Genomic DNA, 13,064 nt, shown 5'->3' on the forward strand with positions numbered 1-13,064 from the left:
GTTACGAACTTCAAATACCAAATTTGAAACAATTCCCGTGAATAGTGTCGCTAATATTATCAAAATGCCGAATATCGGGAGGTATCGAAGACGTGAACCTGCACAGACAATTTTCTGTCATAGACTGTAGTACCAACTACGAACTTCAAATAATGTCGCTTAAATCACCAAAATACCGAAAAAAGGGAGGTACCATTATATGAGAGCTATACCAAAACGTGGACCTACATGACCCATTTTCAATACCAAAAGTCCTGCAGACATAATACACATTTGAGTATAATTTTATCAACCTACTTAATTTCGTTCGGAAGCTAGAGTGATTTCCACAGACGGGCAGACGGAAGGACGTCGCTAAATCGACATAGAATTTTATGCTGATCAAGAATATATATACTTTGTGGGATCTAAAATGTAAATTTCGAAGTGTTACAAATGGATTGATAAACTTAATATAACCACCATACTATGGTGGAGGGTATAAAAAGGTTCAACAATCCCTTTAGAATACTTATTCTAAGGATTTAAAGATTTCTTAATAATTGTGAATATTTTTATGTTTTTTTTATATTTCCCACGATTTTTAAATCGGTTTATGAAACTTTATGAACATTTTTTCCAAAAAAAAATCTACACTTTATTAAGAAAACATTTTTTTCTAAACTTCCTAAAAACTATTTAAGTTACATTTTTAAAATAAGTTATAAATGCGCTACTTTTCCATAAAAATACCTTTTTATCGGTTTTTATTTTTTTAAGACGTTATGATTTTTTAGGTTCTTTTATATTATACACTCTTAAAACTGTTATTTTTTATTGTATTTTTAATGTTTACCTTTATTTTTTAGCTTTTTTCAAATTATGATTATTATTATGGAATTTATCGAATTTCTTTCCTTCCAATTTTCCCATACCCAATTCAAATTTCAAAAAAAAATACGTATGATAAATATTTTTAAACAATAACTAAAATATTCATCATACGCCATGCAATACCACGTACTTATTTATGAAACCCCTTTTGGTGCAACAATTATTAAAATATGGCAACACCATATTGCCAACCATGTTGGTGTTGCTGGCGTAACGGCAAGGCAAACAATGCTTATTTTTTTTCCTAGAACAATACAAACAAACGGACCAACATCGAGGCTTCTTTTTTTTCTTGTCCATGGCCCAATGGAAGAAATTGCGGAGAGAACACCAACAATGCTTACCTAATATTCACTTTCAAAAAACAATTTATGATGACTTGTTGATATATCTACCTACTTGAGATACCTTTTTTAATGTTGTCATAAAAAAACAATGGAAAAAGAAAAGAAAGGATGGGGGAGCATCCAATCCAAAAGACAAATAGAAAACATAATTTCGTTAGGGCTTAAAAATGAAGCCAGCAATTAAATAAAAATGTCTAATGAAAACACTCAACTCACTTTATACTCCCTTACCTATCTATCTTTCGCTCTCTCTCCACCCCTTAGTGAAAGAGACTGATGTCAACGTACGTTGTAAGCATGTTCGAACATAATACCTACATTGTATTTTTTTGCTGATAAGGCAAAAACGAAAATTTTCAAGCATTAAATTGTGTTATCAATTTAAAGAGAGTCATGTCTGTGTGTCTGTCAGTCATACCTAATAAGTGTGGGCCGGGTCGGGCTGGCTGGCTGGCAGACAGACAGCAGTAATAATACAAGCCCCAAAAATGTCCACACAACATAAGCAGTAACAACAACACATACCCATTTGCACTTGTGCAAACAAAACAACGTCGACAGTAAAACAATAACAGCAACAACAAAAACAAAAACAAGAGCAAATAAACCAAACCAAAAACAAATACAATTTTATATATTGAAATCTATTGAACTATGAGTTAATGAGTCGTTGCGGGCAGAGAGTGGGAGAGGCAGAGTAATAGAGAGTGTAGGGAGAGATAGACAGTTAAACACCACATAAATTGACTCCCCTCCCCACCGCAAGTAAATGGAGTGCACATAAAACATAACGACATCGATTGGACAACGAATCAGGCAAACGATTATCAGAGATGGGAGTGTGTTGTTAATTGACAAGACTTTTATTTATGTAAAGCTACTATCAGACGATAAGGGTTGTACACGTGTGCTGTCACTTTTATTATTCATGTGTATTTCACAGTGTATGCCAAAATTTCCATTTTACATATGACTCACAATTCTTCCTATCATACACTTGTATATTTTTTTATTTCTTTTTGTTACATTGTGATTATATTGTATTTTATATTAAATTATAAGAACTTATGGATGAATTTTTACCGCAAATTTTATTTTATATATTTTTCACACAACAAATAGACAACACTTTTGATTTAATTATATTTTTTGATGAAAATAGGGCTCGCTGTGATCGAAAAAGAACACATGTACTTTATTTATGTATTTCACCACTGAAATCTTGTCCATGTATCAGACGTTGTGTGCAACTGCTAAATATGGAAAATTTTACACAACATATCTAAAAAAAAAACATATCGTCTGATAGTGCCTTAAGTATGTTCTGGCAATTTAATATTTTTATTTGTTCTAAGTCTTGATCATAGTAAAATGAAGACGGTAAAAGAGAAACATACAAAAGGAGTTACCAGAAAATTGCGGCAACAAGAATTTTTAAATCTCTCTCCTACAAACAAAGATTTGCCGCAGGAAAATTTATAATAATATAAATTTGAGCTTTAATATAAATTTGAGCTTTCTTCAACATGGCAGATTATGTTATAAGGTAATCGTGTGCGAAATTTGATATACAATTTTTTCATATATTTTCATTGACAACTTCAAAGAAGATTTAAGAAAATAGCCTCATTTGAAATTTTCCTGCCCAGCAGTTTTTTTTATCCTCCACCATAGTATGGAGGGTATATTAAGTTTGTCATTCCGTTTGTAACACCGCAAAATATACATTTTAGACCACACAAAGTATGTATATTCTTGATCAGTATAAAATTCCATGTCGATTAAGCGATCTCCGTCCGCCTGTCCGTCTGTGGAAATCACTCTAGCTCCCGAACGAAATGAAGTAGGTTGATAAAATTTTACTCAAATGTGTATTATGTCTGCAGGACTTTTGGTATTGAAAATGGGTGACGTTTTGGTACAGCTCCCATATAATGGTACCTCCCTTTTATCGGTATTTTGATGATTTTAGCGACATTATTCACCGGAAATGTTTCAAATTTCGTATTTGAAGTTCGTAACGGATGCTACAGCCCACGACAGGAAATTGTCTGTGCAAGTCCACGTCTTCATATAGTCCCCATATAACCCGATAACCACCCGATATTCGGTATTTGGATGATTTTAGCGACATTATTCACCGGAATTGTTTCAAATTTGGTAATTAAAGTTCGTAGTGGGTACTACAGCCTATGACAGAAAATTGTCTGTGCAGGTCCACGTCTTCGTACAGCCCCCATATAACGGTACCACCTGATATTCGGTGTTTTGATGATTTTAGCTACATTATTCAAAATTTTTCTTTATTCAAGTTTCGCATTTGAATATTGCAATGGTTTATGACAAAAGTTGTCTATGCAGGTCCACGTCGTCGTATAGATCCTAATATAACGGCTACATTCTGTATTTTTAAGTTTTTAACAGAATTTTAAACTGATTTAATTTTTTTTCGAAAATTGCCAAAATCGTTCCAAATGGTGGAGGATATTCAAAGACCTTCCGGCCGAACTTACAGATTTTTTTCAATATTTTTTTTTGCAATTTACCTTGTCAAATTTAACTGAATAGAAAACAGTATCCCATCTATGATTTGTATATATGCAATTCCAATACAAGCCGTTTACAATGGCTTATTTATTTATAATTTGTAATTGATTTTCAATTCATTCATTTATTTTTATTATGTTTTTCTAGTTTTCTCCCTCATTGCCCTTTACAATTTCACATTCAATTAAAACTTCCCATCCCCGCAAATAATATGCGTGAAAAGAGTGTTTAATGCACCCAATTAAAACCAGAGCGCCACACATTGTCTTTGGCACGAATAATGAGAGTACAGAGATGATGACGACAACGGCGACGCGGATGCCTGTTTCGTTGCCACTCCGATGTGTTAGCGGCAGCAGCGGGCGGCAGTACACAATGACAACGAAGGCGTTTGGGGGCAAATGTGTGTGTGTGTAGTGCAGTGCAGTTGAAAAATTAAACATAAATAACAACCATAAAACCGTAGAAAAATAAACAAAATTCATGACATGGTTTGTTTTTATTTGTATATATATTTTTAAAACAATTTTCCACAGCCACACATCTGTTTGTAAATTTGTATATGTGAAAGATAAACAAACGAATGACAAAAGAAACTAAATAAACGTTATAAATCTATACGAAAAGAAGACAGGTAAGTTAGGTAGTAGGTCGTTTGGTCAGACGCGGGGATATTATTAAATGTATGGTAGGCATGGAGAACACAGCGCTTGTAAACATTAATATGTCAAAATAATTTAAAATTTCTATTAAAATAAATTAATTTTTAAATATTTTCTTATACGATGCCACTAATAGGTGGTTTTGATATGTTTTTTTTTTTTTTCAAGAAATTTAACTTTTTTAAATAATTTTTCTTTAAAAATTCTTAACTCCAAAAATGTTTTGACAGTTCATTGCACCAATGGCTACATTAATGCGACTTCCAGTATAACTTTATCAAATCAAATCTTAACAACAACAATGTCCGTGTTGCCCCACAAATTTTTTGTTCCCTTCCCGCCTCTAGCGGATTTTCTTCAAAGCTTAATAAATTGTCAATGTTATGGCAAATTAAAAATCTGTAACCATTTTCGTGAGACACGTTTAATATTTCTTGGAGAACAACTACTGCCCGGCATTCCCCCAAACAACGAGCCGGCAGCAGCAAAATTGCAGTAATCAGCAAAATGACCAATAGAAATGCCGCAAAACCTACCTTGCTAGACAACAACATGATCCACACATGTTATGTTGTACGTCGTTTGTGGTGGTTAGTATCATCTCTTAAAAATAACATGCAAAGCAATAATCCACAATTCCATCACGAAGTCGACCAACTTTGGTTGGGGCTAAGTGATTGATACAATACAGCAACAATATCAACAACAACAAGAAGAAAACACGGCGTTATTTAAAACCAGAAACACGCGACATGTTCGTTACATATCCTATGCCGGCTGGATGGCTGATTGACCATCACCACCACCACTAGCACACACTACATTTAAGTATGAGAACACCAAGGCAGAGACACAACCGACACTTTAGGTGGCATGGCCAGTCAATCAACGATGAAAATCAAGAAAGAAAAAAAGCACAGGAGGGTAGAAGTGAACGAGAGAGTAAAGGAGAGGAGGAAGAACAAACAGTGGTTTGTGGCGAAAAAGATTCAAACGGGTAAATTTAAATAAGGATCAGGATCCAAGTATTTGGCGTTTGTTGTGGAACATTTAATAATGTGAGAAGGTAATATAACCTTGTCATTTCGTTTGTAACACCTCGAGACACCATCGGAAATCCTATCGAGCTCAGTATAATTATTTTTCGATTTAACTAAGTCCATCCTTTGGTAGTAGAAATCAAGCTGCAACTCGCACTACATATGATAGAGCTTTGAAATTTTGTGCAGGTATTGATACCATAACAAGGATGTTTGATATTGGAATATATCGGCCAACATTTACCCCATTTACCCCTGTGCTTCCGGATTTTCGATAAATTTATAGGTTTCGGGCCCATATCAGCTATTTCCTCGAATAATTTTAATTTGAGGCTTCTAAGTGGATTGTATAACTCCTCGTAAAAAACGATTTGATATAGGTACGCTTTTTGATATAGGTACGCGTAGGGTTTGATCGCAATTTCAAGTTAAATCAGTTATAACTTGACATTTTGGATTCTCAATGCATTTTTTAACTCCTAACTTTTTTGTATACTGTCCCATATAACCGTACCTACTGATTTTCGGTTTGCATATATAAACTTCTCGCAAATAATATTCAATGTAGGACGGAACGTCCTAAGGTGGTTTGAGTCGATATGGCCATGTCTATCCCAGCGGAACTAAAAATAATTTTTACTTATTTAACAAGGGTTCTCCCCCATTCCATCGATGTAATTTGTGTTTAATTGGTAATCAAGACACTGACATGAACCCTACCTCCACCGAAGCCAAGTAAAGGGGAAATAACGACTGAATTTAGTTGCCTATAATAATGTGCAATGCCTCTCATATAATTCCCAGCAATAGGCAACCGTTCCAATAAAAAGATCCAGTAAGAAAACTTCCAAAAGTGAGTGTCTTTTTTCAAGGACCTAAAAAGGCGTGGATTTTTTTAAAGAAGACTTTTTTTAAGGAACTTCAAAAACGTGGATTTTTTGAAAAAGATTTTTTTCAAGGACCTACTTAAGCATCCAAAAGTGAGGGATTTTTTCAAGGACCTACTAAGGCGTGGATTGTTAAAGAAAACTTTATTCAAGGACCTTCAAATGGGTGGATTTTTTAAAGAAGACTTTTTTTCAAGGACCTAAAAGGGTATAGATTTATTAAAGAAAACTTTTTTAAGGACCTACAAGGGGGTGGATTTTTTAAAGAAGGCTTTTTTCAAGGACTTACTAAAGCATCCAAAAATGAGGGATTTTTTCAAGGACCTTCAAAAGCGTGGATTTTTTAAAGAAGACTTTTTTCAAGAACCTACAAAGGCATTTTTATTTAAAGTAGACTTTTTTTAAGGATTATCGGAGGCGTGAATTTTTAAGTAAGACTTTTTTCAGCACTTTTTTCAAGGACCTACAAAGGGTTGTATTTTTTTAAAGATGGCTTTTTTTCAACGACCCTCAAAGGCCTGGATTTTTTAAACAAGACTTTTTTCTGCACCTTTTTCGATGGCCTATAAAGGCGTGATTTTTTTAAAGAAGACTTTTTTCAGCACTTTTTTCGAGGACCTATAAAGGCGTGGATTTTTTTTATAGAAGACTTTTTTGAACACTTTTTTCGAGGACCTATTAGGGCGTAGATTTTTTAAAGAAGACTTTTTTCAGGACTTTTTTCGAGGACCTATAAAGGCGTGGATTTTTTTATAGAAGACTTTTTTTCAGCACTTTTTCCGAGGACCTATTAGGGCGTAGATTTTTTAAAGAAGACTTTTTTTCAGCACTTTTTCCGATGACCTATAAAGGCGTGGATTTTTTTAATAGAAGACTTTTTTTCAGCACTTTTTTCGAGGACCTATTAGGACGTGGATTTTTTAAAGAAGACTTTTTCAGCACTTTTTCCGAGGACCTATAAAGGCGTGGATTTTTAAGCAAGACTTTGTCAGGGATCTGCAAAGGCGTGGATTTTTTAAAGAAACCTTTTTCAAAGACCTACATAGAAGAGAATTTTTTAAGAAAGACTTTTTTCAGCACTTTTTTTCAAGAACCTACAAAGGGTTGGATTTTTTTAAGAATAATTTTTTTTCAAGGACCTACAAGGGAGAGGATTTTTAAAGAATTTTCAGAACTTTTTTTCAAGAGTATACAAAGGTTTGGATTTTTTAAAGAAGAATTTTTCAGAACTTTTTTCAAGGATGTACAAAGGTTAGAATTTTTTAAGGAAGGAGTGGATTTTTTGAAGAAGCCTTTTTCGCTCTCATATTGCCAACGGTAAGATGAAATGGAGGGCATTGGCAATCAAATAAAATGGGGAAGACATTTTGACCGGGCCAAAAAGTTGGTTAACATGCAACTTCCACTTCATCCACAAAAAATGGTATATAAGGTTCTGCAGTACAATAGAAAAATATTTTCTTGTTATAGGCCTAAACACTGACATCCCTCATATACCCTAAGTTCATGACAATGATGTAAATATTTCAGACGCTATTCGAAGAGAGGCGTAGATGGATAGTCGCATCTGTATTGATATTGGGTTAAGTCTTCGGTAACCCTTCTGTCTGTCTGCGCTGTAATTGGGAGTTGAAGGAATTTCCCCGTGCCTGATCAGTACTTTCTTGGCTGTTCTAGACACAGCCAATAGGAAAGATCTTCAAGACTTAGAGAAGGGGGCAGGGCTCCAAAGTATTCACATTTTCAGGGAGAAATTCTCCCATATCAAAGGCTACTGTGTAACTCAAGGATAGGGACCTTCTTCTCTTTCCAGGTTTTGCTTTAGACCTGCTTGCCAGCGTATTTTTTATGCAGATTTTGCATCGCATCTCCTTATTTTACGCATGAACCATTTCCCCTCCATGAAATGTTCAACCACTGTGCTATCTTGGCGCCAGTTTATTTACCCTACGGTTTACATTTTCCATGTTATCAAATTTGTAATGTTTGCATGTAGCTTTGTTGTTATTGTTGTTCTGGACATGAATTTCTGCATTAGTGGCAAAAAAAAACAACTTAAAATGTGCGGCACAGGCACACACACACAAGTGTCGGTCCATCGTTTGCACACCAAAAAAAACACTGATAATAAGATGTCGTCGGTAAAGACACATCGGGGGGAGACCACAACGGGTGAGGTAATGCGAGCGAGAACACTTTCAAGCTAAAACTAGATATGACCCAATACATTAAGTAGAACTAGTAGCAGCAGTTTGATGCGATAACATTTTCTGCGTTATCGGATTACATGCGAAAGAAATCAGAAGCTATGTAGGTAGGTAGGTAGGTTTGTGCGCTCGTTTCAAGACCGGTTCACTTGTGGAAGCTTTGATGTTGCAAGGAATAACATGTGATTACAAAAATGAATGGTAAAAGACAGAAATTTGATTATATTTAGAATTAAACACGCAGGTGTCAACTTTAACACACACCTTCGAGGGGCCAAATTCTTGCATTCCACATCGAATAAAATTAGATCAAAATGAATGTTTGTATGTTTTGAATAGATTGATAAAAAAAAGTAAAATTTTAGGGGTTAACTCTAAAATGGGAAAATTAGCTGAAATTTTTAAGGAAATGTTCCGCCTAATCAAGCTAAAGTGGACGGTGGAGGTAAAATTCATTTCGAATGAGTTTTCTTTCGATAACGAATGCGAGGATTTTTCCCATACAATTTTATTAGTCAGGTTTTACAATGAATTCGACGTTTTCATTGAAACAAGGAAACGCAATGTGTAGCAGAATTACCCCGAAACTTGAGATTTAAGACATTTTCTTGGGGATAATTTGCAGGCGGATTTATCTATAAGGATAATCCTCTCCTGACTGAACCCTCCCGAAATGTTAACGCCTTACTTGCAAATTTACTAAATACCAATTAGGAGACATGTCTAATTTAATAATTTGCAGAATCGACTGAGATAAACATCCTCAATCAAATATAACACACATCGATTCATATATTTTAAGCTTAACGTTATTGTCACAGAGCCCTTTTTTCGAACAACGTCTCCAACCATGGAGCCAATTCACCCCCTCTAAGAAAAAAAGTGTGAAATAGGTACAAACAAAAAAGACTCCTCCACTTACCTTATAATGATGCCACTGCTTCATCAAATGATCATAACACAAATGGCATGCCTGAATCATGCCACGCGGATCCATGGGTCGAGAACGGGCCGGTCGTGGGTGCATATCATAGAATATGGGAAAATACGGACGATCGACTTTGTCATCTTTGGACTTTAAAGTGCTGATTTCAATTAGACTGCCACGACGCTGTTCCTCGCCGCAGGCATAGCAAACTTCGGTGGTGGAATTTTTATCGGGCATAGATAAATCCAAAATGCCCACATCTACAGGTGGAGCGGTTGCGTTATTTGGCATGGCGGCCGTTGGCGTTGCAGGAGCCGATACCGAGCATGTTATGCCACCGCTTGCATTGGCTGGTGGTATTGACGATGGCCGTGTGTTACGCAAATCCAAGACATCAGCATCCGTGTCTCTTTGATGCGATGAGCTGTAGTCAACACTATACGGACTGGGTGGACAATGTTGCGGTGTGGTGGTTCTTTGCAAGCCCACACCCAAGGCATTGGGATCTGAAGGTGACATGACAGTTGGTGGTGGTGTTGGTTTTATTTGATAATTGTGCGGCGAACTGGTGTCCAAGTTTAAATGGGGAGCACTATTGTAATGGGATGGTGTAGCCCCACCACCCGCCTGACCACCTCCACCATATGCATTGTGTAATACCGAATTGGAATAGGATAGCTGACCCAGTTTCAATTTATGATGAGCAAACGATGAGGGTTTGATGTTCAGTGATTCAAAAGCATTCCCCTGGACACTCGAAGGCCTAGAGGAGGGTGATGGAAGTTGTAAATTACCTCCCCCTCCACCCGCACCACCTCCGCCACCTTCCCGAGATTGAGGCCTGCTTAACGACTGTGATCTTTCATTGGGATTACGCGATAGCGACAAGGGAGAATTTCTTGTGTAGTAATCTTGAGGTGCATTGGGTGCTGGGGAGGGTGATGAATTCCTTGACAAGGATCCTCCCTGTGGCGTCATTTGTTGATGCATTGAGTTGTTGGGATTCGTTGTAGTGTTATATAAAGACGAAGATTCATTGCGATAATGCGTTGCACTGCTGTTGCGACTATAGCCATAAGGCATTTGTGGTGACGATGCATGTTGCTGACGTTGTTGTTGTTGTTGCTGCTGCTGCTGTTGTAATTGTTGTTGCACACTTTCATTAGCTAGGCTAGATTGGGCTAAATGCTCGGCACTTAGTCCCAACATTTGGGCGGCATATTCACCCTGAGTGGCAATATCGGCACCAATATAGGGTTTATTATCTACCCTCTTCATGTGATAGATGCGTTGTATGTGCGGCTTCTTTTCCCTCTCGTAGGCATTCCATTGCTCATTGAGGGAAAGATAGCACAGGTGACAGGCCATAACATAGGCTTGCTGACCTGCCACTTGCGGTACTCCCGTTGGCGGCTCATGCCGTTCCAAAAAGGGGAAATAAGATTCATGCGGCCTTTCGTAGTTGGGTTTGACACGCAACATCTGATAGGCACCCTGACCACCGCAGACGTAACACAATGGCATTACCTCCGGCGAACGATATTGATGTTGCTGCTGCAGCTGGTGGTGATGGTGGGCGGCCACGGCAGCAGCATAATGTTGCTGCTGTTGTTGCTGTTGCAACTGCTGTTGAGATGAGGCCGATGGAGGTCTAGATTGTTCCGATTGTTGTTGCTGACTGCTCTTAAGCTCATTTTTAATATAAGCCTTGGCTTTTTCCATCATTGATTTTCTTTGAGAAGAAGTTTTCCTCTACACACTCTGAAAAGGAATAGGAAGCAATTAAGCTGGAGATCCTACAGCAAATTGAGGCCATAATCCCAACTTACCTGCTTTGGAGCAACTGGGCTAGGAGATGTTTAGCAATTTGTTATTCTAAACACCCATTCATCTATCCCGGCACATTTGAGGCACTTGTGTGGAAATTGGATACAGCTGTATATACATATGGGTGTATGTTATGTGGAACTATGTGTGTGCGTGTGCGCTTATTTATGTATGCACTCAATGCACTCTGCTGCTGATGATGGGTTGGTTGGCTGGCTGGCTGGCTGGTTGTTTGGTTTGGCGATCAATGTTGATGGGATGATGACGATGATACGAATTTTGACGATTTGCTGCTGCTGTTGTTGTTGTGGCTTTTGCTTTGCAAATTTTATATATTTATTTTTCTACACTGAAGCTGCTGCTGCTATTGTTGTTGCTGTTGTGATACGAAAATGGTTTTATTTTTTACTTTTATTGGTATGCAATTGCACAGAAGCAGCCCACCCAGAGTGTAGAGTTGACGTCCTCGTTGTTGTCATAACGTACGTACGTACGTACTAGGTCTCGAATGGTTTCGATGCAAGCAGGCAGGAGTGTGGGGGCCACCAGTGCAATGCAACAATGCACTACTGATAGCACTGCACCAATAGTCTGTAAAGTTCTTAATTGTTTTTTCTTGCTTTACAAAATCCCGAGAACAAAAATCCAATCGAATGGCAATTCGAAACTCCCAGGAATGATGCACTTCAACGCCCTCGGGGATATTTACAACCAAAAACTCTTTATTTTCTCTATTTCAATTTAGATGTTTGTTTTCTTTTTTATTTTCTTCACATTTAAAACAAATTTCAACAACACGACGTCGTGTTCGTCGGACAGACAAAACGTCGTAGTACGAGAACGGGGGGAAACCTTGCTCCAATTTTAAACTACAATAAAACGAAACTTTTCACCGAACGTCGTGTCCCTAAACACACAAAATATCATCATACATTTGCTTGGTTAGTTGTTGTAGTTGTTGCTACTTTTTGTTGTTGTTGCTCTTGTCGGTAACAAATTTATTTAGCCTTTTTTCCACTTAATGCGATAACTAGTTGTTCATTGCAATCGCAGCAAGCCGTTTTTAGGGTATTCTACGTTCACTTTGTGGCTGAAAACTTGCAGCGATGCAAATTACAGCTGTTTGAGGATATTGTTAGGCGTTTTTTACAATATTTTTTCATTTATTTCCATTAAAAATTGAGAAATTAATTATGGAACAACAAAGAACCGAGCCATACTGATTAGGGATCTATAAATCGACTTGAATGTTATCGACCAATCGAAGCAGGGATTTAAAAATCGAGGTTGTGTTATCGAGCGATGGTCATGTCATCATCTCACTTTTGCATCGAAGAAGAACAAGCAGTGAAAGAAAAGAATCACATCACTTTGCACAGTCCTTGGGGAAGGCAAAAGCGAAGAAGAAGTAGCAAGAATCATCTCACTTTGCTTGGCCTTGGAAGAAGAATGAGTGAAATGGAATGACGGATCATCCCACTTTACAAAGACTTGGAGGAAAGGTGAAAAATTATTAAATTCTTCTCAATTTTCATGGAAAACCATAAAAAAATATAATATAAGGTCATTTAGCTTCCCGAGCAGAAAAAGTTAATTTGAATATAAAGAGACGCTGTTAAAAAAGAGAAAAATATTAACAATTTACTGCATGAATGAAAGGAAGACGACTTAAACTCATTTTAAATTTAAACTTAGGATCTGAATTTCAATATTAATGACATAGAACATCCGATACACCGGCACCTA

At 36.9% G+C, this 13,064-nt stretch overlaps 1 protein-coding gene across 2 annotated transcripts in view; it reads right to left on the reverse strand.

Annotated features, from left to right (window-relative positions):
- The window catches only part of LOC101901508 (uncharacterized), a 138,400-nt gene extending 125,855 nt beyond the window's left edge, over positions 1-12,545 (reverse strand). For both annotated transcript variants that reach the window (XM_059126251.1, XM_005176817.4), the window contains exons 1-2: positions 11,321-12,545; positions 9,486-11,252 (exon numbers count right to left, since the gene is read on the reverse strand). In XM_059126251.1, the coding sequence (XP_058982234.1) occupies positions 9,486-11,216 (1,731 nt within the window). In that variant the 5' untranslated portion in view covers positions 11,217-11,252; positions 11,321-12,545. The remainder of the gene's footprint in view (positions 1-9,485; positions 11,253-11,320) is intronic.
- Between the last annotated feature and the right edge of the window lie 519 nt (positions 12,546-13,064).

Source organism: Musca domestica, unplaced genomic scaffold, assembly GCF_030504385.1.
Source record: "Musca domestica strain aabys unplaced genomic scaffold, Musca_domestica.polishedcontigs.V.1.1 37, whole genome shotgun sequence".
In the NCBI taxonomy this organism is placed as follows: Eukaryota; Metazoa; Arthropoda; class Insecta; order Diptera; family Muscidae; genus Musca; species Musca domestica.